The 23,070-nt window shown below is 44.0% G+C and overlaps 2 protein-coding genes across 2 annotated transcripts; one reads left to right on the top strand and one right to left on the bottom strand.

The window, feature by feature from the left end:
* The first annotated feature begins 354 nt into the window (after positions 1-354).
* Positions 355-1,838, top strand: AFR (Galactose oxidase/kelch repeat superfamily protein). Its single transcript, XM_077360614.1, has one exon. The coding sequence runs from the start codon at positions 661-663 to the stop codon at positions 1,735-1,737; it is 1,077 nt and encodes a 358-aa protein (XP_077216729.1). The 5' UTR covers positions 355-660; the 3' UTR covers positions 1,738-1,838.
* A 10,096-nt stretch (positions 1,839-11,934) lies between these two features.
* Positions 11,935-22,836, bottom strand: LOC143849997 (26S proteasome regulatory subunit 4 homolog A-like). Its single transcript, XM_077359332.1, has 6 exons — positions 22,266-22,836; positions 20,705-20,950; positions 14,182-14,351; positions 13,890-14,106; positions 13,544-13,684; positions 11,935-12,123 (listed from the first exon to the last, which is right to left on the bottom strand). Exons 1-6 carry the CDS (start codon positions 22,740-22,742, stop codon positions 12,040-12,042), a joined length of 1,335 nt encoding a protein of 444 aa, XP_077215447.1. The 5' UTR covers positions 22,743-22,836; the 3' UTR covers positions 11,935-12,039.
* Between the last annotated feature and the right edge of the window lie 234 nt (positions 22,837-23,070).

The following is a 23,070-nucleotide window of genomic DNA, read 5'->3' as shown; positions in this document are numbered from 1 at the left end:
TGGAGCCCATTTTGAAAGGGGAGATAAGATAACCTGTTTTGAAATGTCAAAAGAACAAATGTGTACTCTTCTTAGGACCTTCAATTTGGTGGGCCACCCCAAAAGGCCTAGGCAATGAAATCGGATTATTATTTGGATTTTAATAACCGATCGTGAGTACAAAACTGATTATTGGAACCACAATCGGTTATAAACCCAAAACTGAAACCCCATAATAGATACTAATCTGATTGGTAGCATTTCTGTAGGAGTAGGACCCACATGTAACGAACATATGCCATGCCGACGCCAAAGACAAATCACAACAACATGCGGTCTCACACCTAACTTTTTTATATTCGCACCCCTACCCTATCTCTAAAATCTTAAGAAATACTCCTATAAGAGTGAGGCTATAATTCCTTCCCCTCTGAATCAGCTTCATTGATTTGTCGTGTTTTTTTAATCCGATTTCTTTGATCGGATCTTGGCGGAATTCGCTCCTGTCAGCCTCTCTTTTCCGCTTTCACTCCACCTTCTAGAAATACAAGCACAAAACAAACAGAAAAAAAAAAACAAAAGCTCGAGATCTGATCTTCAACCCAGACTCTAATTTTCTATCCTCAATTCTTCTATTTCTACCACAGATCTCTAATCAGAAAAAAAAAAAAAATTACAAACATGACGATCTCCGAAACAGAGGCTTTGATACCTAGCTTACCAGACGAGATCTCCGAGTACTGTCTCCTCCACCTTCCTTTCCCTTACCAACACTTAGCTCGACCCGTCTCTAATTCATGGAACAAAGCAATCTCAAACCCTAACTTCCTCTCTGTGAAAAAATCCCTCTCCCTTTCACTTCCTTACATTTTCGTCTTCGCCTTTCACAAATCAACTGGAAAGCTTCAATGGCAGGTCATGGATCCTCGATCTAACCGTTGGTTCGTCCTCCCTCCGATGCCGTGCCCTAATTCTGTCTCTCCCTCAGGATTCGCCTGTTCATCGCTCCCGCGCCAGGGCGAACTCTTAGTCATGGGAGGGTGGAGGTACGACACACAATCTCATCTCCAAACCCTAATCTCATACAAGGTTTCTACCAATTCCTGGTCCTTGAATTCCCCAATGCCTACGCCTCGGTCACACTTCACCGCCGGCACAATCGGCGGGAAGATCTTCGCCGCCGGCGGTTTCGGTGTCGATCTCGGCGATGACTCAATCACGACGGTGGAGTGTTACGATCCGGCCAAGGACGGGTGGGCCCCGGTCGCTAACATGCGCACGGGGTTATCGCGGTATGATTCCACCGTGATAGGGAGTAAGATGTTTGTTACGGAGGGTTGGTCGTGGGTCACGTGGCCATCGGGCTCGTCACGTGGGGCTGTGTACGATGCGGAGAGGGATGTGTGGGAGGAAATGAAGCGGGGGTTGAGGGAGGGCTGGACAGGTGTCAGTGTCGTATTGGATGATAGGCTGTTTGTGATTCCGGAGCATGGGGGTTGTAAGGTGAAGATGTACGTTCCTGAGAGTGACACGTGGGAGTATCTGAACGGTGGGAGTTTGCCGCTCGAGCTTCAGAAGCCGTTTGTGGTGAGTGGGGTAGAAGGAAAGATTTATGTTATTTCTCGAGGTTTGGACGTTGGGATTGGTAGGGTGTGTGAGATGAAAAGAGGGGAGTGGTGGGTGGAGTGGGAGGTTTTGGTGGGGCCCAAATCGTTTGAGGGCTTTTTTCCTTCGTGTTCTCAGGTACTCTACGCTTGAGTTGGTTTAAGAGAGAAGAAGAAGGGGGGTAGGTCGTTAATAGCTTGTGGAATACAAATCTTCGATTCTCCTTTTTGTTTGAAACCCCTGTTTTTCTTCTTCTTCTCGTATTCTATAATTTCTATGATCCAAGAGTGACCATACTCGAAATTCAGGACCACAAAGTAACCCCACAAATCATCTGTATTGGATTGATCCTAACCCTCCAATCTGTAGAGGACTGTGTACATTATAGATACCTCCATAGATTGGAAGGTTGGGATTATCCCTTCGAATATGATTGAAGGGGTACACCCTATTTACATTTGGCCTCTCAAACGGTTTGGTTCATATTAGGAAGTGCGTCCCACTCCACTCCACTGTTTTTGGGTGAAATTTCGGACAAAATAAAATACTGTTTCGGGTATGTGCTGTTTCGGTGTCCGTCCTAACCAAAACCTGAAATTTTGGATTTCGGTCAAAATTTAAAAACCATGCTCCAGCATATAAAATCTCCTCTTGTTGTCCTTAGTTTGAATGCCCCATTCTTCCCTCACTATGAGCAAGATTATACATCGAAACGCAGTGTATAAACTCCAACACCCCATGCCCACTTACACACCACACACACATGATGAGCATCGTTGTCTACTTTTCTTTGTTCAATTGTTTTAATGCGCCACATATTAGAATACGGGAATAACTATTTATACAGTTTTATACGATGAAACTTGGTGTTGGGTCTAAAATCGGTAACAGATTATGGTAGGGCTGGAAGGGCTGATCTGTGCCTGAAGGGCTGATCTGGGCCTGAAGGGCTGATGGAGTCCTGCGCTGTTAGGGCCGGAAGGGCTGATCTGGGCCTGAAGGGCTGATCTGTGCCTGAAGGGCTGATCTGGGCCTGAAGGGCAAATCTGTGCCTGAAGGGCTGATCTGGGCCTGAAGGGCAGATCTGGGCCTGAAGGGCAGATTTGGGCCTGAAGGGCTGATCTGGAGTCCTGCGCTGCACTAGGGCACAGACAAGAAGACAAAGGGTCAGAAGACCAACCCGGAGTGGTGCTCCGGACGGGCGCTTCGACACTCAAGTCAGTATGAGCAGGAGTGCAGAGCAATGTCAGAGCAAAACACTAAGGGTTTTGCTTTTCAGATTTCAGAACCCTCACCTTAGCACAAGTGAATGCTATTTATAGTGATTCTGAGCCACCTGTCCAGGACAGGTGGTAGCACCTGACTGGACCAGGTTTCATGCATAGTAAGGGCAGGTGGAAGTCCCTGATTGGTCCAGGCAGCATACCTAGCAGGGGACAGGTGTGGGCTTTGCAGTGGTCCATGTGAGGGCCACGTGTCAACAGCCGATTGGTTGCATATTTTGGACCCCATCAGTTGTCCCCTGGTTCTTCGAGCCATGAGAGTGGCTGGGAGAAGCAAAGAGAGGGTTAAAACAGCATCTGGCCGGCCTTAAGGCCTCTGGGCAGCTCAGGCCGGCCTCAGACTGGGCCTGAAGAAACCGCGGCCGGACAGGGGCCTCCGGGCGCCCTGGTCTGGCCTTGAAGTTTGGCCTGAAGGAGCACGGCCGGATAGGAGCCTCTGAGCTATCTAGTACGGCCAAATTATGGACCAGAAGTCTGGCCGGCCAAGCCCTTCTGGGCGGCCTGAAAGGGCAGAAATTGCGCTGGAGGTCTGTCCGTCTAAGCCTTCTGGGCGGCTCGGCCGGGCAGAATTTACACTGGAGGTCTGTCCGTCGAAGCCTTCTGGGCTGCTCGGCCGGGCAGAATCTGCACTGGAGGTCTGTCCGTCGAAGCCTCCTGGTCGGCTCGGCCGGGCAGAATCTGCACTGGAAGTCTGTCCGTCGAAGCCTTCTGGTCGGCTCGGCCGGACAGAATCTGCACCAAAGGTCTGGCCGGTCGAGCCCTTCTGGGCGGCTCGGCCGGGCAGGTCTTTGTCTTCTAGCGAACGCGTCATATCCTGTACGGCCGAGCCCTTCTGGGCGGCTCGGCCGGGCAGGTCTTTGTCTTCTAGCGAACGCGTCATATCCTGTCCGGCTAAGCCTTCTGGGCGGCTCAGCCGGGCAGGTCTTTTGTCTTCTAGCGAACGCGTCATATCCTGTCCGGCTAAGCCTTCTGGGCGGCTCGGCCGGGCAGGTCTTTGTCTTCTAGCGAACGCGTCATATCCTGTCCGGCCGAGCCCTTCTGGGCGGCTCGGCCGGGCAGGTCTTTGTCTTCTAGCGAACGCGTCATATCCTGTCCGGCTAAGCCTTCTGGGCGGCTCAGCCGGGCAGGTCTTTTGTCTTCTAGCGAACGCGTCATATCCTGTCCGGCCGAGCCCTTCTGGGCGGCTCGGCCGGGCAGGTCTTTGTCTTCTAGCGAACGCGTCATATCCTATCCGGCTAAGCCTTCTGGGCGGCTCAGCCGGGCAGGTCTTTTGTCTTCTAGCGAACGCGTCATATCCTGTCCGGCTAAGCCTTCTGAGCGGCTCGGCCGGGCAGGTCTTTGTCTTCTAGCGAACGCGTCATATCCTGTCCGGCCGAGCCCTTCTGGGCGGCTCGGCCGGGCAGGTCTTTGTCTTCTAGCGAACGCGTCATATCTTGTCCGGCTAAGCCTTCTGGGCGGCTCAGCCGTGCAGGTCTTTTGTCTTCTAGCGAACGCGTCATATCCTGTCCGGCTAAGCCTTCTGGGCGGCTCAGCCGGGCAGGTCTTTGTCTTCTAGTGAACGCGTCATATCCTGTCCGGCCGAGCCCTTCTGGGCGGCTCGGCCGGGCAGGTCTTTGTCTTCTAGCGAACGCGTCATATCCTGTCCGGCTAAGCCTTCTGGGCGGCTCAGCCGGGCAGGTCTTTTGTCTTCTAGCGAACGCGTCATATCTTGTCCGGCTAAGCCTTCTGGGCGGCTCCGCCGGGCAGGTCTTTTGTCTTCTAGCGAACGCGTCATATCCTGTCCGGCTAAGCCTTCTGGGCGGCTCGGCCGGGCAGGTCTTTTGTCTTTTAGCGCTTTTGTCGTCTAGCGATTGCGCCATATCCTGTCCGGCTAAGCCTTTTGGGCGGCTCGGCCGGGCAGGTCTTTTGTCGTCTAGCGCTTTGTCGTCTAGCGATTGCGCCATATCCTGTCCGGCTAAGGCTGTGGACGGCCAGCCGGGCAGGTCTTTTGTCTTTTAGCGCTTTTGTCGTTTAGCGATTGCGCCATATCCTGTCCGGCTAAGCCTTCTGGGCGGCTCGGCCGGGGAGGTCTTTTGTCGTCTAGCGATTGCGCCATATCCTGTCCGGCTAAGGCTGTGGACGGCCAGCCGGGCAGGTCTTTTGTTGTTTTCAGATGACCAGATTTTCTGGTCGGCCTGCGATGACCTCATTTTCTGGTCGGCCTGAGATGACCTCATTTTCTGGTCGGCCTGAGATGACCAGGATTTTTCTGGTCGGCCTGAGATGACCAGGATTTCCTGGTCGGCCTGAGATGACCAGGATTTCTGGTCGGCCTGAGATGACCTCATTTTCTGGTCGGCCTGAGATGACCAGGATTTTTCTGGTCGGCCTGAGATGACTAGGATTTCCTGGTCGGCCTGAGATGACCAGGATTTCTGGTCGGCCTGAGATGACCTCATTTTCTGGTCGGCCTGAGATGACCTCATTTTCTGGTCGGATCCAAGTCTTCAGAACTTGAGCTTTATAAGGTGGTTTTTCACTGGGTGTCCTTGGCCGGAACTGGTCTTTTATCCTTTAGCGGACGTGCCGGAGTGAACCACTTCTGCTCTTTAAGTCTGCAATCTTTGAAGGTGGTCTCCACTGCTGGCGTCCTCGGCTGGAACTGATCTCCAAGCCACCAGGATGAGCCGGAGTGGTCCACTGCTGGGCTTCTAAGTCTGCAACCACCTAGCTGTGAGCTAAGTATGCAAACACTTAGAGTCTTCAAGGTGGTCTCCACTACTGGCGTCCTCGGCTGGAACTGATCTCCAAGCCACTAGGATGAGCCGGAGTGCACCACTACTGCGCTTCTAAGTCTGCAAGCACCGAGCTGAGAGCTAAGTATGCAAACATTTAGAGTCTTCGAAGGTGGTTTCCACTGCTGGCGTCCTCGGCTGGAACTGATCTCCAAGCCACTATGATGAGCCGGAGTGGGCCACACTACTGGCGTCCTCGACTGGAACTGATCTCCAAGCCACTAGGATGAGCCGGAGTGCACCACTACTGCGCTTCTAAGTCTGCAAGCACCGAGCTGAGAGCTAAGTATGCAAACACTTAGAGTCTTCAAAGGTGGTATTCACTGCTGGCGTCCTCGGCTGGAACTGATCTCCAAGCCACTAGGATGAGCCGGAGTGCACCACTGCTGGGCTTCTAAGTCTGCAAGCACCGAGCTGAGAGCTAAGTATGCAAACACTTAGAGTCTTCAAGGTGGTCTTCACTGCTGGCGTCCTCGGCTGGAACTGATCTCCACACCAAACAGGATGAGCCGGAGTGCACCACTGCGGGGCTTCTAAGTCTGCAAGCACCGAGCTGAGAGCTAAGTATGCAAACACTTAGAGTCTTCGAAGGTAGTTTCCACTGCTGGCGTCCTTGGCTGGAACTGATCTCCAAGCCACTAGGATGAGCCGGAGTGGGCCACACTACTGGCGTCCTCGACTGGAACTGATCTCCAAGCCACTAGGATGAGCCGGAGTGCACCACTACTGCGCTTCTAAGTCTGCAAGCATCGAGCTGAGAGCTAAGTATGCAAACACTTAGAGTCTTCGAAGGTGGTATTCACTGCTGGCGTCCTCGGCTGGAACTGATCTCCAAGCCACTAGGATGAGCCGGAGTGCACCACTGCTGGGCTTCTAAGTCTGCAAGCACCGAGCTGAGAGCTAAGTATGCAAACACTTAGAGTCTTCAAGGTGGTCTTCACTTCTGGCATCCTCGGCTGGAACTGATCTCCACACCAAACAGGATGAGCCGGAGTGCACCATTGCGGGGCTTCTAAGTCTGCAAGCACCGAGCTGAGTGCTAAGTATGCAAACACTTAGAGTCTTTGAATGTGGTTTCCACTGCTGGCGTCCTCGGCTGGAACTGATCTCCAAGCCACTAGGATGAGCCGGAGTGGGCCACACTACTGGCATCCTCGACTGGAACTGATCTCCAAGCCACTAGGATGAGCCGAGGTGGGCCACACTATTGGCGTCCTCGACTGGAACTGATCTCCAAGCCACTAGGATGAGCCGGAGTGCACTACCGCTGAGTCTGCGCTTCAAACAGGTTCTACGGAGTGAACCTCTGCACCGCTGCTGAGTCTGCGCTGCAAACAGGTTCTACGGAGTGAACCTCTGCACCGCTACTGAGTCTGCGCTGCAAACAGGTTCTACAGAGTGAACCTCTGCACCACTGCTGAGGTCTAAGTCTGCAAGCACTGCAAACACTTAGACTCAGGATGCACATGCCTGTCCCGGAGGCTGTTGTCTCGTCTTGTGAAATGACGAGTCTGATTCCGGTCCGGGGGCGTGTGTTCTCCGCGCCAATCCGTCCTACCATTTTTGTCTGAGTGAGATTTCGAACAGCTTTTTGTTGCGGGGTCCCACGGATGGCGCCAAATCTGTTGGGTCTAAAATCGGTAACAGATTATGGTAGGGCTGGAAGGGCTGATCTGTGCCTGAAGGGCTGATCTGGGCCTGAAGGGCTGATGGAGTCCTGCGCTATTAGGGCCGGAAGGGCTGATCTGGGCCTGAAGGGCTGATCTGGACCTGAAGGGCAGATCTGGGCCTGAAGGGCTGATTTGGAGTCCTGCGCTGCACTAGGGTACAGACAAGAAGACAAAGGGTCAGAAGACCAACCCGGAGTGGTGCTCCGGACGGGCGCTTCGACACTCAAGTCAGTATGAGCAGGAGTGCAGAGCAATGTCAGAGCAAAACACTAAGGGTTTTGCTTTTCAGATTTCAGAACCCTCACCTTAGCACAAGTGAAGGCTATTTATAGTGATTCTGAGCCACCTGTCCAGGACAGGTGGTAGCACCTGACTGGACCAGGTTTCATGCCTAGTAAGGGCAGGTGGAAGTCCCTGATTGGTCCAGGCAGCATACCTAGCAGGGGACAGGTGTGGGCTTTGCAGTGGTCCCTGTGAGGGCCACGTGTCAACAGCCGATTGGTTGCATATTTTGGACCCCATCACTTGGCATACACACCATCTCTAACTATCTAACTTCCAATTGTCACATATTGCCGTAAATTCTGCTTATGACCATTCGATCAATGACCGCCTCTTGGGATGGGTATTGAAATAAAAGCGATCTGATTTTCTTGAGGATTCAGAACAAGGTTTGGACCTAGTTTGATACTTGGGTCTTGTTAACGAGTGTCCTGGGGGCACTCTTTAAGGTGCATTGAAAATGTAAATCTACACATTGTTTGAGAAAATGTAAAACACTTAATCCCTTCCGTTTGGTTGCCGGGTTTTTTTCTTTTCCTGGGATTTATGTGGGTAAAGGTAGGAGACAAAAGAGGAGACAAGCATTAATTAGAAAAAAGATATTATGATGAGTGGAGAGAGAGGGTAGAGAGAGAAAAAGAGAGACCACCATTTTCAAGATAAGATTTTGCTGATGTCAGCAAGAAAAAGCTGATGTGACCACTAAATATTCTCCCACATAAATCCTAAGAAAAAAAAAAAACCCCAGCAACCAAACAGAGCTAATTATTGTGAATTTATTGTAGATTTACATTTTCTATGGGAGCTCTCATTAACAAAACCCTTGATAACTCTGATGTGCATGTGAATGAGTTAGAGTTCAAAATTGTTTCTCCTGGCAGCCAAGAGAATTTTGAAATTGAAAGGTATGTTGTAAAAGGAAGTGTGAACGCCATATTTAAGAGAAGTAGCTGTAACTCGTACGGAGTGTGAACGAATTTATAATTGTGTTGAATAGTTTGGAAACGTATGGACACAAAACTCCACAAGAGAGAGGGTAATATGGAAGGGAAAAGGGTTAGCGATTGGTTGAGTTCAGTCAATGTCACTTCTCTCTTATCATATGACGTTCTGCTTAGACAAAACAAATGAACTTTGTAAAACAACGTCTTATAGGATAGGGACAAGGCTTTTGTAGTTTTGTGGCCATTGAAAGATTAGGGAAAAGTACATTCAGACCCCTGTGGTTTGTGACACATTCAACTTAACCCCTAATGTTTAAAAAGTGACAAGTAGACCCATGTGGTATCAATTTGTGTAAGCTAGACCCCCTCAGTTGACGGTTCATCCACAAATTGAAGGGTTAGGATGATCCGATGCAGCTGATTTTTTGGGCCCACCCTAACTATGCCAGGGCCCATCAAATGAACGCTTTGGATCATCCAAACAATGTGGGCCCATACTCGAATCCAAACACTACCAAAAACACAGTGGGCCCACATTATTTGGATGATCCAAAGCGTTCATTTGATGGGCCTTGACATAGATAGGGTGTGCCCAAGAAATCAACTGCATCGGATCATCCTAACCCTTCAATTTGTGGACGAACCGTCAACTGAGGGGGTCTACCTTACACAAATTGAAACCACAGGGGTCTAAGTGTATTTTTCCCTAGAAAGAAAGTTGGCATGGATGAGCTTTGCACAATACAAGTAATCAGCGAACATTTCTAACCGTTTGATTAATCAGCTCTCGGAACCACTTGTCTAGCTAAAATGAATGGCTAAGATCATCCACACGTCATCCTTTTACTGGGTCCCACCTCTTGAAGATATACATGGGCCTTTGGAGTCTTGGTATCAAAATTTACCTGAGGCCAGTCACGCAATGACTTTCCGAAAAATTGCTTACCAAATCCCAGATTATTATTTTGGGTGCTTAATTATAATATAAGAGTATTGACGTTTTCAGCCACTTACTTTGCAGGGTACTTTTCTTTTCTTTTTTAATTGGCTGCTGAAAGCTTTTTGGGAATTGTTTAATTATAGAAGATAATGTGAGTTTATCTTATTACCAAAACATGTGTGCCAATATCAGTAGCCTATATATATATATATTCTTGCCTCCTATTCCTGTGTCAATGTGTCATGTCACAAGAACTTATGAAGTCTCTTTTAATTCATTGATATACCACTGAGTCAAATTTTATTAACATAATGACACCAAGCCTTCCCAGAAGAAAGATCTCGACTTCTCGAGTGAATGGATACTCTGGGATAGAACGACGAGGAAAATAAATTTGGTTGAAGTAGCTGTTTCAGAATGCTTTGAGCAAAGGTGTTTGATCAATCTATTTTCTTTCTGAGGAATGCGATGAAGGAGGCAACTATGCATCTAGAGATTCTTCCTCTTATCTAGATACTACTACGGGGATGATTTTTGCCACCCCATAGATAGGTGGGGATGAAGAAATGGCTGTTTTCCGAGATTTGGGGGGGGGGAGGGAGGTGTTGAATACACAAATTTAAAAGAAGGAAAAATTGCCAATGGGGGACATAAAAATATGAGAATTGCCAACTGGGTACACACTTTTAAAAAATTGATAGAGAGGGACGAAATGGGAGTTATCAAGTCTCTAAAAGGGGGCTATCAACCCTCTAAATGGGGTTATTAAACTCTCAAAAGGGGGTTATCAACCCTCTTTAACAATTTTCCAAAAGTGCTTCTCCCCTCCCCCCGTTGGCAATTCTCGTATTTTGATGTCCCCCATTGGCAATTTTTTCTTGAAAGAATAGAACCATGTCTTTGCCAGTCTTCTTTTTCAAATTTCTTTTATCGGTCTGGGAAATAAATGTAGTTGAAATGTGAAAAAAGGTTGGTAGGGGGAAGGGAGATCGAAGCAAATGAACAGAACGGGGAATGGCTCACCCAAGACTGGGCCAAACCAAAAACAATATGGATTAATGAATCATGAATTCTGGGCAAAAGCAATACATAACTCACCTTTCAAAAAAAAAGCATTACACAACTCCTCCATACTACATTTCCTTTCCCAAACCATATAATAACGATTATAAAACCTTATATTTTCTTCCAACACTTTCAGTAACACAAACCACAAACTTCTATAAAAAGAATCAAATGAATTATATGAAGGGAAATGAGATTTTCCCCTCTTTACGGATAAAATCCCCCCGTTTAACGTTTACCGTTGACTTTCAAAGGTAAGGAAAAATGTTGAAGGGGGTGAATTTATCCGCAAGCAGTGAACCATTCTCACGGTAAACATTAAAGGGGAGGGGGTTTCACCCTTGATATTTGATCCAATAGCAACGCACATTTTAAGAGGCTGTTGTTGGATCATATATCAAGCGTAAAGTACCACCTTCACATGACTTTTCAGCCACCATATAATCTCTCTTTCCTTTTAACCTTTTCTCATTGTAGTAAGAAAGTGGAAATGCAAAAATCATTTAGGGCCCGTTTGGATGTCAAGAAGATTTTGATTTGGACTTCTCACATTTGCAGCCCTTTTTGTGTTGTTTTGGATCCGGATCAAATCTTTTGATTTCCAAATTAGCAACTGGAAGTGAAAAAAATCAGATTTCCAAATATGCAGTGGAAATAAGTAATTGGAAATTCATAGATTTGGCAATTTCCTTCACCCTCTTTGCTCCTCAACATCTCCCCTCCAATAGTAAGTACCTCCTTCCCTCTCTGTCTCCCTCAACGTGAGCTGGCGGATCTATTCATTTTGTATTCAAAACTCAATTCCAAATCCAAATCCAAATCCAAAATATGATGTATCCAAACGGGCCCTTAAGCAATATTTGGATTGTCAGAATGAGGAATCCAAATCAGCATCCTATTCCAATTCCCATGGGAACGGAATGGACAAAATTAAAATAAATTGTTTAATTCAAGGGAATTGCTAGCGTCCATCACAGAAGGCATTTCTCGGATGGACTGTTGCATGTGAGAGCAGCCACCTCATGAATGAAGACAAAATCTGCTGAAAAGTGAGCCTGTGTGGCTGGAAGACAAAATCTACTGAGAAGTGAGCCTGTGTGGCTGCTCTCACATGCAACAGCCCATTCAAGAAAATGCCTTCTGCGATGGACGCTCGCAAATCCCTTCTAATAAATATTTCATTCCAATTGGGGCAGAATCAGAATACCACCTATTGGGATGGGAACCAGACTGCAGCATTTCCCACTTTAATTCCGCCCAGATGTCATTTTTGCCCCTGAATCCGCTCTTTTTTTTAACCAAATGCCAGAATCAGTCAGAATGGGAATAGGATGCTGATTCCAACCCTTGATTCTGGCAATCCAAAAGAGAAACGAGATGGGCACATCTCTATAATGGAATATCAACAGTGATAATAATGTTAAAAGTAGATTACAGAGGAAAGGAAGATAATAGTGTCAAAACGCAATATAAGAGCAAAGTGATGAAAGGTGTGGTTTACATGTACAGTCCTTCCGGCACCCCTTCCTTCTTCTTGAACATCACCTTTTCTTTTGCCTTCTTGAAGTCTGGATGAGTTACCTGGACAGAGGAGCATTTCAAGGATTACAATAATGTACCATGCCGTTAAACTTACCCCACTTGCTACTGCTACTGTATTTGATCAAGAGGGGAAAATGAAAAAAATTACAAAGCTAAAAAAAAGACAAACATTAATCAATCCCAAAGTCTATAGCGTAGATTAATACTTTCTATTACAACATTGGCCTGACACCTCCCCAGCAATTTTTATAATTCACAACCAGAAACAAATATTATAGTCTTGGTGTGTGGGTGTGGATTTTGTGTGTGTGCGTTGGGGGGGGGGGGGGCTCACTTCTGCAGGAGAGAGAACCACCTCAGATGAATTAAACAAATAAGACAAATCTGCAAAAAAAATGAGTCCGTGTGACAAAAGCCAGCCGTGAAACGGCTTTCCGCAAATTGCCTAGCAAATCCCAAATAATATTTATTTATATTGGTGAAACACATTGTGAGCTGGTGGTCACAGGTTCGAGTAACGGAAACCAATGAAGCACAGATACGGGGTGCGGGTACGACACGATACTGGTATCTGGATACGTGATTTTAAAAAAAATAGGATACGGGTATGTTGGGGGTACGTTGAATATACTATATTTTTAGATTTTATTATATATTTATAAAAATTAAAAAATTAAATATTTTGTTAAAGAATTCAAACAACTTAATTAGAGAACAATCAAATAACAATAACATCACCAAAATGTAGTATTACTTCACCAAAATCTAATATTACTTTTGAGTTAGGTATTTAATTAAGGGATATATATATATATATATATATATATATATATATATATATATATATATATATATATATTCACCCCCGTTTTTGTTAATTGGGACAGCTCCTCTATTTTAAATCGGTAATTTTGGATTTAATTCGAACTGGGTGCGAACCCAAGCACACCCGATTCGTACCCAAACCCCCCAACTGGATTTTGGTTTTTTTTTATGTTTGGGTGCGTATTCGATACGCACCCAAAGAGTACCCAAGAGCACCCGCACCCGACACGGGTGCGTGGGCCTCCGGAGAGTACCAATGCTTCTTAGACGGAAACAGCCTCTCTGAAAAGTAGGGGTAAGGCTGCGTACATCTAACCCTCCCCAGACCCCGCAATGGTGGGAGCCTCGTGCACTGGGCCGCCCTTTTTATTGGTGAAACACATTCTCAAAATTAATAATACAGTACCACACTTTAAGAAGTAAATACTCCAAGTTTCAACGATGTTAAGTGCCAAATAATCAGTAAAAAAGAATCTAAAAAAGAAACCACTGATAATTGATCAATACATTTATATGGTAGATGCAAGAAATCAACTAGCACCTCTCATGTATGTCGGTATGACAAATGGAGTAACAGACAAGTAATTACTATGCCTATAGAATATAACCTCAGAATGTGGATATGAAACTTCACCTTCATTCGACGCTCTCTTAAAGCAAGCAAACCAGCTTCGGTACATATTGCCTTGATATCAGCTCCAGAAAACTCATCCTTAGTCATCACAAATTCTTCAAAGTTAACATCATCTGCCAGAGTCATCCTTGATGTGTGTATCTGCATTCCCCAAATGCAAGTATAAATTTAGTAACAGAAATAATAGGCATAAAGTTGTGAACAATGGTGCAAACCACCTCCTATTCTTGGGTTTGGAGCTTTGGACAATAGTAAAACTAACTTATCCACATTGATAGAATGGGCTTTCACTAGACCAAGACACAGCAAAACCAAAAATCTTTTCAAAGTAATTATACATAAGCACCTGGAAAATACGCCTCCTTGTTTTTATGTCTGGAAGAGGGAATTCAATTTTTCTATCTATTCTGCCGGGCCGTAGCAAGGCAGGATCGAGGGTCTCGATTCTGTTTGTCGCAAGAATCACTTTAACATCTCCTCTAGAATCAAAACCATCCAACTGGTTCAGTAATTCTAACATGGTTCTCTGGATCTCACGCTCACCTCCAGAATGGGCATCATACCTGGAAAATACTTAGTTAATTGATCGCAAATAGGCAAGAAGAGAAGGGTAAAGTTAGCAGTACTCATCCAAATACCTCTTTGTGCCAATTGCATCTATTTCATCAATAAATACAATAGATGGAGAAAGATCATCTGCAACTCTGAAGAGCTCCCTCACTAACTTCGGACCATCACCTAAGTATTTCTGAATCAACTCACTTCCAACAACTCGCAAGAAAGTTGCTGATGTTGAGTTCGCCACTGCCTGTAAAGAGACAAATTATCATACAAGCTCAAAATATGCAATCCCACTCAGATAACAAACAACATGAGATGGAAACTGATGATACCTAATGCAATGGAAATGACTAAATGGTCCAAAATGCTCCTGAATGCACATGAAACTTTTTTTTTTTAATGGTACTTAAAACGTAATATATATACTCAACTCAACTAAGCCTTTGTCCCAAACTAATTGGGGATAAAATGTAATATATATGCATCTTATAAATTCCTTCAAACTTCAAAGTAGTGTCAAACTGACAAAGTTCCCTAAAATGGAATCACTGAATCTAAATTCCTCATTCCTCCCCAAACAACCGAATGTTAAGAGTTAAGACATAGGATCGCGATGAATACAACCATATTAAGCTGCCATATGTGAATCAAATAAAAAGTAACAAAATGGACCAGACAAGGTGGCATTAGTGAATCTTCCAGTGTACTGTATATCATTATAAAATCCCAGCCAAGGTGGCCAAGCAGACGGAGAAATTGCAGAGAGACTTCTTGTGTGAAGGAGGGGAGTCCAACAGGAGGCTTAAGCATCCCATGAATTCGAAGAAGGTAAGTTGGTCAAAGAAAGGGGGAGGCATACATTTTAAATTAAGGAAGAAGGCATTGCTAGGCAAGTGGTTGTGGAGATGTTGGGGAGAAAGAAGCATTATGGCGCAAAATTATTGGAGATAAATATAGGCTGGGAAGGGGGGATTGGGGGAGTAGGAACCCTTCTCTACGTAAAGGTTTGGGTGCAGGGAAGTCTGAGGCACTAAACCCATATACGAGTTCTTAGTTAGATTTAGAGTCGGGAGAAGAGGGAACAAGGTTTTGAGTAGATCTATGGATAGTCAAGTCCTTTTTGTGCCATGCATTTCCAAACCTATTTTTGTTAGCGACCGATAGATGAGATAGTGTGACTATATTTATAGGAGAGAGGATGGACTGTGGATTGGGTGATTAGGCTTAAGCGTAACCTGAAAGATACTGAAATGGATAGCCTTCTATCCCTCCTTGGTATTCTTAACACTCTGTATTGTTCCCCCTCTTGTCCAGATTACAGGGACTGGACTTCAGATCCTCGAGGATCTTTTTTTGTTCGTTCGTTCTTTTTTTTTTTTGAGAAGGTAACTATTTCATTTCATCTGTAAAAATTTACAAATTGACACACGGGACAAGCTGTCCATGTGACTGTACAAAAAAAGTAAGACTATAATCTTATGTAATCCCCGTGATATCGTTAAAAGATATTTCCGTGTATGATCGGATTGCACCCGCCTTTGCTAAGACGTCCGCCATTGAATTTGTTGTTCGTCTCCTATGCGTTAATGATGGGCGGATATCTCGAACAAGGTCTCTAATCTCTTCCACAGTGCTTGCTAGTCTCCATGGCCCAGCATGTCTGCCCCCAGCCCACGCAATAACATTTGTGGAGTCCCCTTCTACCATCAGAGGACCCATATAGTGAGACTTATACCATCTCAGCCCGAAGAGTAACGATTTTGCCTCAGCCTCATTTGCATCACACAACCCAACCGGCCCTGAGTAAGTCATAATGACTACCCCATTTGCGTCACGTAGCGCGCCCCCGATTCCACCCAAGCCTGGATTTCCCAATGAGTTTCCATCAAAATTTAACTTATAAAATCCGTCAGGAGGTGCAATTCACCGTGGGCCAATAGTTTTTGACACTTTTCTTTCACGGAAAACAATTTGAGGCTTCCGTAAGGTCTGATCAACCGAATAAGGGAGAACCCCTTTGCATTTCGCCCACTGAATAATGGCAATCTTAATGGTGAGGGAGATATGAGGCGCTGCCCTAGATTTACCATTAAAGATTCTATTGTTCCGTTCCAACCAGATGAACCAAATCATGGCGTAGGGTATAGAATACCATAACGATTCTCCTATACATCCCTTGAATGCGTCTCCCCAACTCTTCAAAGTTTCTGATATGCTATTCAATGTTGCCCAAGACATTCCACAGAATCTCATTATATCCATCCACACAGATGAAGAGAATGGGCATAATAATAGCACATGGTCCAGGGTCTCCACATTCTTTTGACACAAGATGCACCAGCTGGCAAGATGGACATTCTTTGCCTGTAATCTGTCGCAAGTGTTAATACAACGATGTAATTTGTTCGTTCTTTCTTCTAATGGTTGATCGGACAGAATCAATCGGTATCCCGCTATGCAAAGATTAGGAACTTTTAGGTACATTGTGGGTCGGCCTTTGCTTGGATGGAAGTGGCATGAAAGATTAAAACTTGAGACAAGTTGTTAGGTACCTTACGACTACACCAAAAGCTCCAGTAGTGGCATGAAAGATTAAAACTTGTGACAAGCTGTTAGGTAACTTACTGATGTAGGACCGGAAAGAGAAATAGAAGAAAGGGAAGAGAAATAGAAGAAAGAGGAGAAGAAGAATTAAGGGAAGAAGAAAATAGAAATTAGGGGAGAAGGGAAGAATAGAGGAATTTTAGGGAGAAGAAGAGAAGAACAGGAGAAGAGAGGAGAAGAAACATGTAGAGAGGAGAAGCCAATCAATCTTTATTCAATAATCATCAAAGATAAAAATCCCTAATACAAGAGGCCTATTTATAGGCAACAGAAATAAAATTCCATGGAAAGTAAAATCCCTAATGCTCCGTTTGGTTGCCGGGTTTTTTTCTTTTCCTGGGATTTATGTGGGTAAAGGTAGGAGACAAAGGAGGGGACAAGCATTAATTAGAGAAAGATATTATGATGAGTGGAGAGAGAGGGTAGAGAGAGAAAGAGAGACCACCATTCTCAAGACAAGATTTTGCTGATGTCACCAAGAAAAAGCTGATATGACCCCTAAATATTCTCCCACATAAATCCTAGGAAAAAAAAACCAGCAACAAACGGAGCATAAAACTAAAACATGGAAATAAATATCTAAAAGTCCTATTGGGCAAATATGCCTCTTATTGGGCCTACAATCTGCATCACTTATCAATACACCGAAAGCTCCAGAGCTGATGGAATGCGTTAGGCAAGACCCTTTAAACCTGTCCCATACCAGGCTGGGTCCCACCTAGTCCCATACCTAGGTGGGCCCCCAGTCAGGACCGTAACATTCCACCACGCATCCGCCATCCTCGGCGGCCCAATTGTGACGACTTCACTGTGGCCTTTTTTCCAGGTAGCCCTTTCCACAGGTCGCCCCTTCCGTGGCTTGAACACGAGACGTCGTAGCTGCTCTGATACCAAATGTTAGGTACCTTACCAATACGCCAAAAGCTCCAGAGCTGATGGAACGTGTTAGGCAAGCCCCTTTAAACTTGCCCCATACCAGGCTGGGTCCCACCAGGTCCCATACCTAGGTTGGCCCCCACTCAAGACCGTAACACAAGCTCAAAAGGAGGAAGTTTCATTTAGCCAATAGTGTATCCTAGGCAAAAAGAAAGAAGAATCTTCGGATCATCTAATGATTCATTGCTCTTTCGCCTTACAGTTATGGAGGTCCATTATTAAGAGTTTTGGAATTTATTGGACGTTCCAAAGATACATTAAAAGTATTCTTCTTAATTGGAGCAGAGGACCATTTGGTAAGAGAGGTCAAACTCTTTGGAGATTGGATCCTTTTGCGTTGATTTGGCATGTATGGAAAGAGAGGAATAACAGTGCATTTGAGGAAACAAAGAGAGATCGGAAGAATATTGGTAAGGATCAAAATGGATCAAATCCTATGGGGCCCGAATGCCAACATGAAGACTACCTATTCCATTATCAAAGAGAAAGGAACGGAGAGGAAAGCTAAGACGAGGTGGTGGCCTCCACCGGATGGGTTGCTCAAACTCAACGGTGATGGAAGTTTGAATGGTAATATGGGGCACGTAAGAATTGGTAGAATTTTCTGTCCTATGGGGCACGCATGATGTCTTTCCTTCTTTGTATGTTCTGTCCTACTTTGCATATTCTTTTTTTTTTATTGGCTTGTATATTCTTGTTCGCTTGTATCTTTGGGGCTGACTTTCTTGGTCATCTCTTTTAATGAAATTTGCTACCATTCAAAAAAAAAAAAAAACAACGAATTGGCAGAATTTTCTGAGATTTAGAGGGCCAAACCCTTCTCTCATTTTCAGGTATTATCGGGATTTGTAATGCTAATGAGGCTGAAGCTAATGGCACGTCTTAGGGGATTGAGGAGATGGACAGCACAACCAGTGAGTACTTCTTTAATCGTCGAGAGCGAAACTTCAAATGTGACTGGTTCGGCCTTTAATAAAGCTTCTGGCCCGTGGAAATCAGCTGTGTAGCAGCAAAAATCAGGGACCTCCGCCTCATGATGGGGCCCAATCTATAGCATTGGATTACGAGATGAAGCGGGTCCACATGCATAGTCGTTACTCCCATCTACATAGCCATATATTGCTTTCCATCTCGAATGCATGATATGATGGCCATAGATTGCATGTCCATTGCCAATTCATGATAGCCGTAGACCATGCTTGTGCCTAGAACGTGTGCCATCCGTTGGATCGTTTTCCATTCCCAAGCATGGGCAAATAAAGCACATTCCAATTAAAGCACTCATTTCTGTTCTCATATATGGCCAAATAAGGCACATGTCCTTTCCATGCATGGCTAATTATAGCCTTTGATGTTGACTTTACTTTTTATTTTGATTGTCATTTACTGTGATGGGAGTTTTGACTTTTGGAGAAAAGAATAATAATAAAATAAAGAAGAAATCATCCAACACTCGGAGTTTTCCTCTTTTCCTCAATTTTGGGATCATTTTTCACAAAAGTTTCCCCTTTGTGATCATTCTTCACGCTTCTGTCGTACATGACTGCATCATCTAGTATCAGAGAGCCAGAGTCCTGCAATCGAGACGTTCGTCGATGGCACCAAGGACGAGGCAGATGGCCCAAGCAGCAGTTCAAGAGGTGTTGGAAGAACCCCAAGGAGAGATCCTAGCATTGAGGATGCAAGTGGAGGAACTCACAGAACAGTTGAGATCGGTTCGTGCTTCTTCCATAGAGGGAGATAGTGAATCGTAGACGCCATGAGCCAGCGACATGGTTATCCACAGCGACAACCAGCGAGAGTTGAGGATAGCGGGGATGACTCTATGAGTTGGAAATCAGGTCTTAAGATTGAGATCCTCGAGTTTCATGGAGGGTTAACACCAACCCTTCATTTAGCATGCCTAGCAGACTCGTTGCTCCATTCGAAACAGAAGCATGCCAAAGATGCCCAAAAGTCATGCAATGTTTTACACTATTCCAACCTGTAACTAGTTAAAACATGATTACAACAAACCTTGAACAAGAAAAAGATTGGGTAAAACGTAACAAACTAAGTATAGTATTGTTACGCCTTCCACAATAGTCCACATTTGCAGCAAAAAAGAACTTGCTTCTGCCAAACATGTAACTATGTAATATAGTACGTTTCATTCGAGTAAATTAAGATTTTTAAAATATGACACCAAATGAAAAGAGAAGTATGTAGAACGTGCAACGAAATGAAACTCCAATAAATAGTCTACTCCGGTGCCTTACAAATGCAATTTTTCTATTATGGAAGAGCTTCATCTAGCGCCATTTCTTTTACATAAAATGGTAGTAAAACAAATTTAAATCTCATTTTTCCACTTAAGATGGGCGTGAAATTTGTTTTTAAACCCATTTTACGTCGAAAGAAACAGAACCTTAAGTAAAACCTCATGTCTTGTCTAAACTTCAGTCAATAAAGAGTTAGAGACCTTGTGCACCATGCCAAGTGACTCAAACTGCAGTTTCATTTACACCACCAAGTGAAATGGCACATAATGTTAACTTGTGAAAATTTAAGTTCATAGTGAAGTACCATAGACTCAATTCTTCTGACTTAAATGCAGCGAGTGATTTGGGGGTACAAAATTCAATTCCCAGTTGTGTAAGCATCATAAATGATCCCCAAAAGTACCAGTACAACCAATTATATAATTAGGTTTCAAATAATAATATTAGTGTTCCAAGCATAGCATCAAAACAGTTTCCACCAGTACAACGTGTGGAAAGCAAATGTTCTGCTTAACTCACTGGACAGTGAACATTAAATTTATATTGTTTCCTTACTCAACAACAGTAAGCATGCTATCTTAGGAAAACGAGGAAAACTTTAAACATATAATGTGTTGACAACAGTACAATCAACAAAAAATAACGCCCACAAATTAACTCAAATTAGATATTAACATAGGAGATCCACGAGTAATAGATGTAACAATGCAAGCCGAATTCAATGATCAACGGCGGAAGAACCATGAACAAATACACACAGCCTATAACCAACCAAATAGATATGCAAACAAGCACTGACCTTGGCAAGTAGGGTTTTGCCAGTCCCAGGCTCCCCATAGAGTATGACTCCCTTGGGAGGCTTAATGCCAATGTCTTCATAAAGCTCAGGGTGTGTCAGTGGAAGTTCCACAGCTTCTTTGATTTCTTGGATTTGAGCATCCAACCCACCTATGTCGGCGTATGATTCCAATGGAGCCTTCTCAACCTTCATCACTGATACCATAGGATCCACTTCATCTTGAAGAAGCCCAACAACAGAAAGAACCTGGAGATAAAGAATTAAAATTATTCAGAGAGGTAAATATTCATCTATGAAATACCATGGTATCAATTTCTAACTAGCCCTAAAGTTATATATATATATATATATATATATATATATATATATATGTATATAGTAACAATGACGGAATGAAAAACTACATAATCAATGAAGAATAATTATGTTAATGGGGGCAAGATATGAAACTTTCGGAAGTCTAGAAGTACATGTCGAAGAAGTGGAACAAAAAGCTTTCATAATATTTTTTGAGAAGCAAGCAGCTGATTAAGAATTTGGGTTAATATTCATGCTTGCAGTTCCATTTACCATGAATTTCCATCATGACGGAATTTAATCCCCACTGCAATGTACAATTCTAGAATCAGCAGGAGGATTCCTAATTCATTGGATTGATTGGATTCCTGATTCATTGGATTGAATTTTGCTTCTTGCGATGGCTTTTAACTATGGTCTGTCATTCCGGACATATACCCCCGCAAAAAAGAAGAAGGAAAGATGTGGATTTTTCTTCCTGATTGATTGAATCTAAATTTCTTGTTTCTTCCATAATATTTGGTTACTTGTGCTGTGTGCATCATAATCAGGATACATATGATACATTCTGTGTTGGATAACTATAGTTATCGTTTTAATTGTGCTATCATCAAATTCTTATACAATGGCATTCTGATTAGTTTGATTACTTTCTTAAAAGCAGTTCATTCAAATACTTGAGAATACATATTCAGATTTGTCGAAGATTATAATCATTCAATTCATTCGAGTAGTCGCGAACACATAATTGGATTGTTGAGATTTCATCATATACTTTCTGAAATCCAAGCACATTACATTAACACAAAAAATCACAAATCACAAAACATAAAAAGACCAAATCCTACATTCTCCAACCCACACCATAAAAATAAAAATAAAAACCAAAAAAAAAACCCTAAAATGACATCTATCTAACCAAATCGCAGATAAGAATCAGCATCCCCTGCGTTTCAAGCATCTATAATTTCTCAAAAGACGCCCATACACCAACAACACGAAAACATGACAAAAAAACCAAACCTTAATTCCCAAAGCCCCCATTTTACCCTAACCACCTAAAAAACCCAACTAAAAAAAGAAAAAAAAAACCCTATACCATAAACATAAACAGGAGAATTTCTCAAAAATCAAAATCAACCCCGATCCCCATAAGAATCCATCAATTCCCACAATTCAAAATACAAAACCCTAAATTCCCAAACAGCAGTACCCAAAAAAAAAAAAAAAAAAAAAACCAAAATTTAAAACAAGACGAATCTACCTTATTATGCATAAGAATAGCACATCCAGGCTCAAGCTGATCCTTATCAACAAAAGACAAAATCCCAACATAATATTCGGGTCCCACAGACGAAGAAACAATAGCATGATTCTCATCAATAAGCTCTTCTAAATTTCCAACGCTCATAGGTGAGCCACGTAGATCATCTACTTTGGATCGATCTTCCTCGTTCTTGTCTTCTTGGGGTTTTAATCTCTCTTGATTGCTCACGAATTCCTCCTCCATGAGGAGATAATCTTTGATTCGCTCGAGCTTGAGGAGTCGGAGCTTGCATTTAGTGAGAGGGGTTACGACTGGAAGGCGAGCCGCGGCTTCGGGGCCTTTTTGCTTGCGCTGTTTGCGGCCTACGCGGGTGGGTGGAGCCGCTGGCTCGAACTTTTTGTCCTTTTTGTCGCCGTCTTGTTTGCGGTCGCCTGGGTGGCCTTGTTTGTTCAGACCGGAGGAACCCTGACCCATTGAGAGAGAGAGAGAGAGAGAGAGAGCTGTAAATCTGTAGATTATTAGAGATAGAGAGAGCTGTAAATCTGTGGACTATTAGTACAGAAGGAAGGGAGTTTTTTGGGGGCCATGATATATTCGCACCCCCAGTAGGATAATTCGCGCCGCTTGAAAGGAGGGTATGTCATATGTAGAAGACCTTAACGCTTTTAAACATCACGCTAGAGTGGTGCGAATTATTCTACAGGGGGTGCGAATTTATCATTGCCCTTTGTTTTCAAAGACCCGAAATTTAATTTCCCGTGTTTTTTTAAGGAAAATTGTAGACTTTATTGGACTCTGGAAT

The sequence above is a fragment of the Tasmannia lanceolata genome, unplaced genomic scaffold (assembly GCF_043159265.1).
Source record: "Tasmannia lanceolata isolate RefF3 unplaced genomic scaffold, GAP_Taslan_0.1 ptg000018l, whole genome shotgun sequence".
Lineage (NCBI taxonomy): Eukaryota > Viridiplantae > Streptophyta > Magnoliopsida > Canellales > Winteraceae > Tasmannia > Tasmannia lanceolata.
Note: the sequence above shows the minus strand (reverse complement) of the source record. Positions and strands in the feature narration are given on the sequence as shown.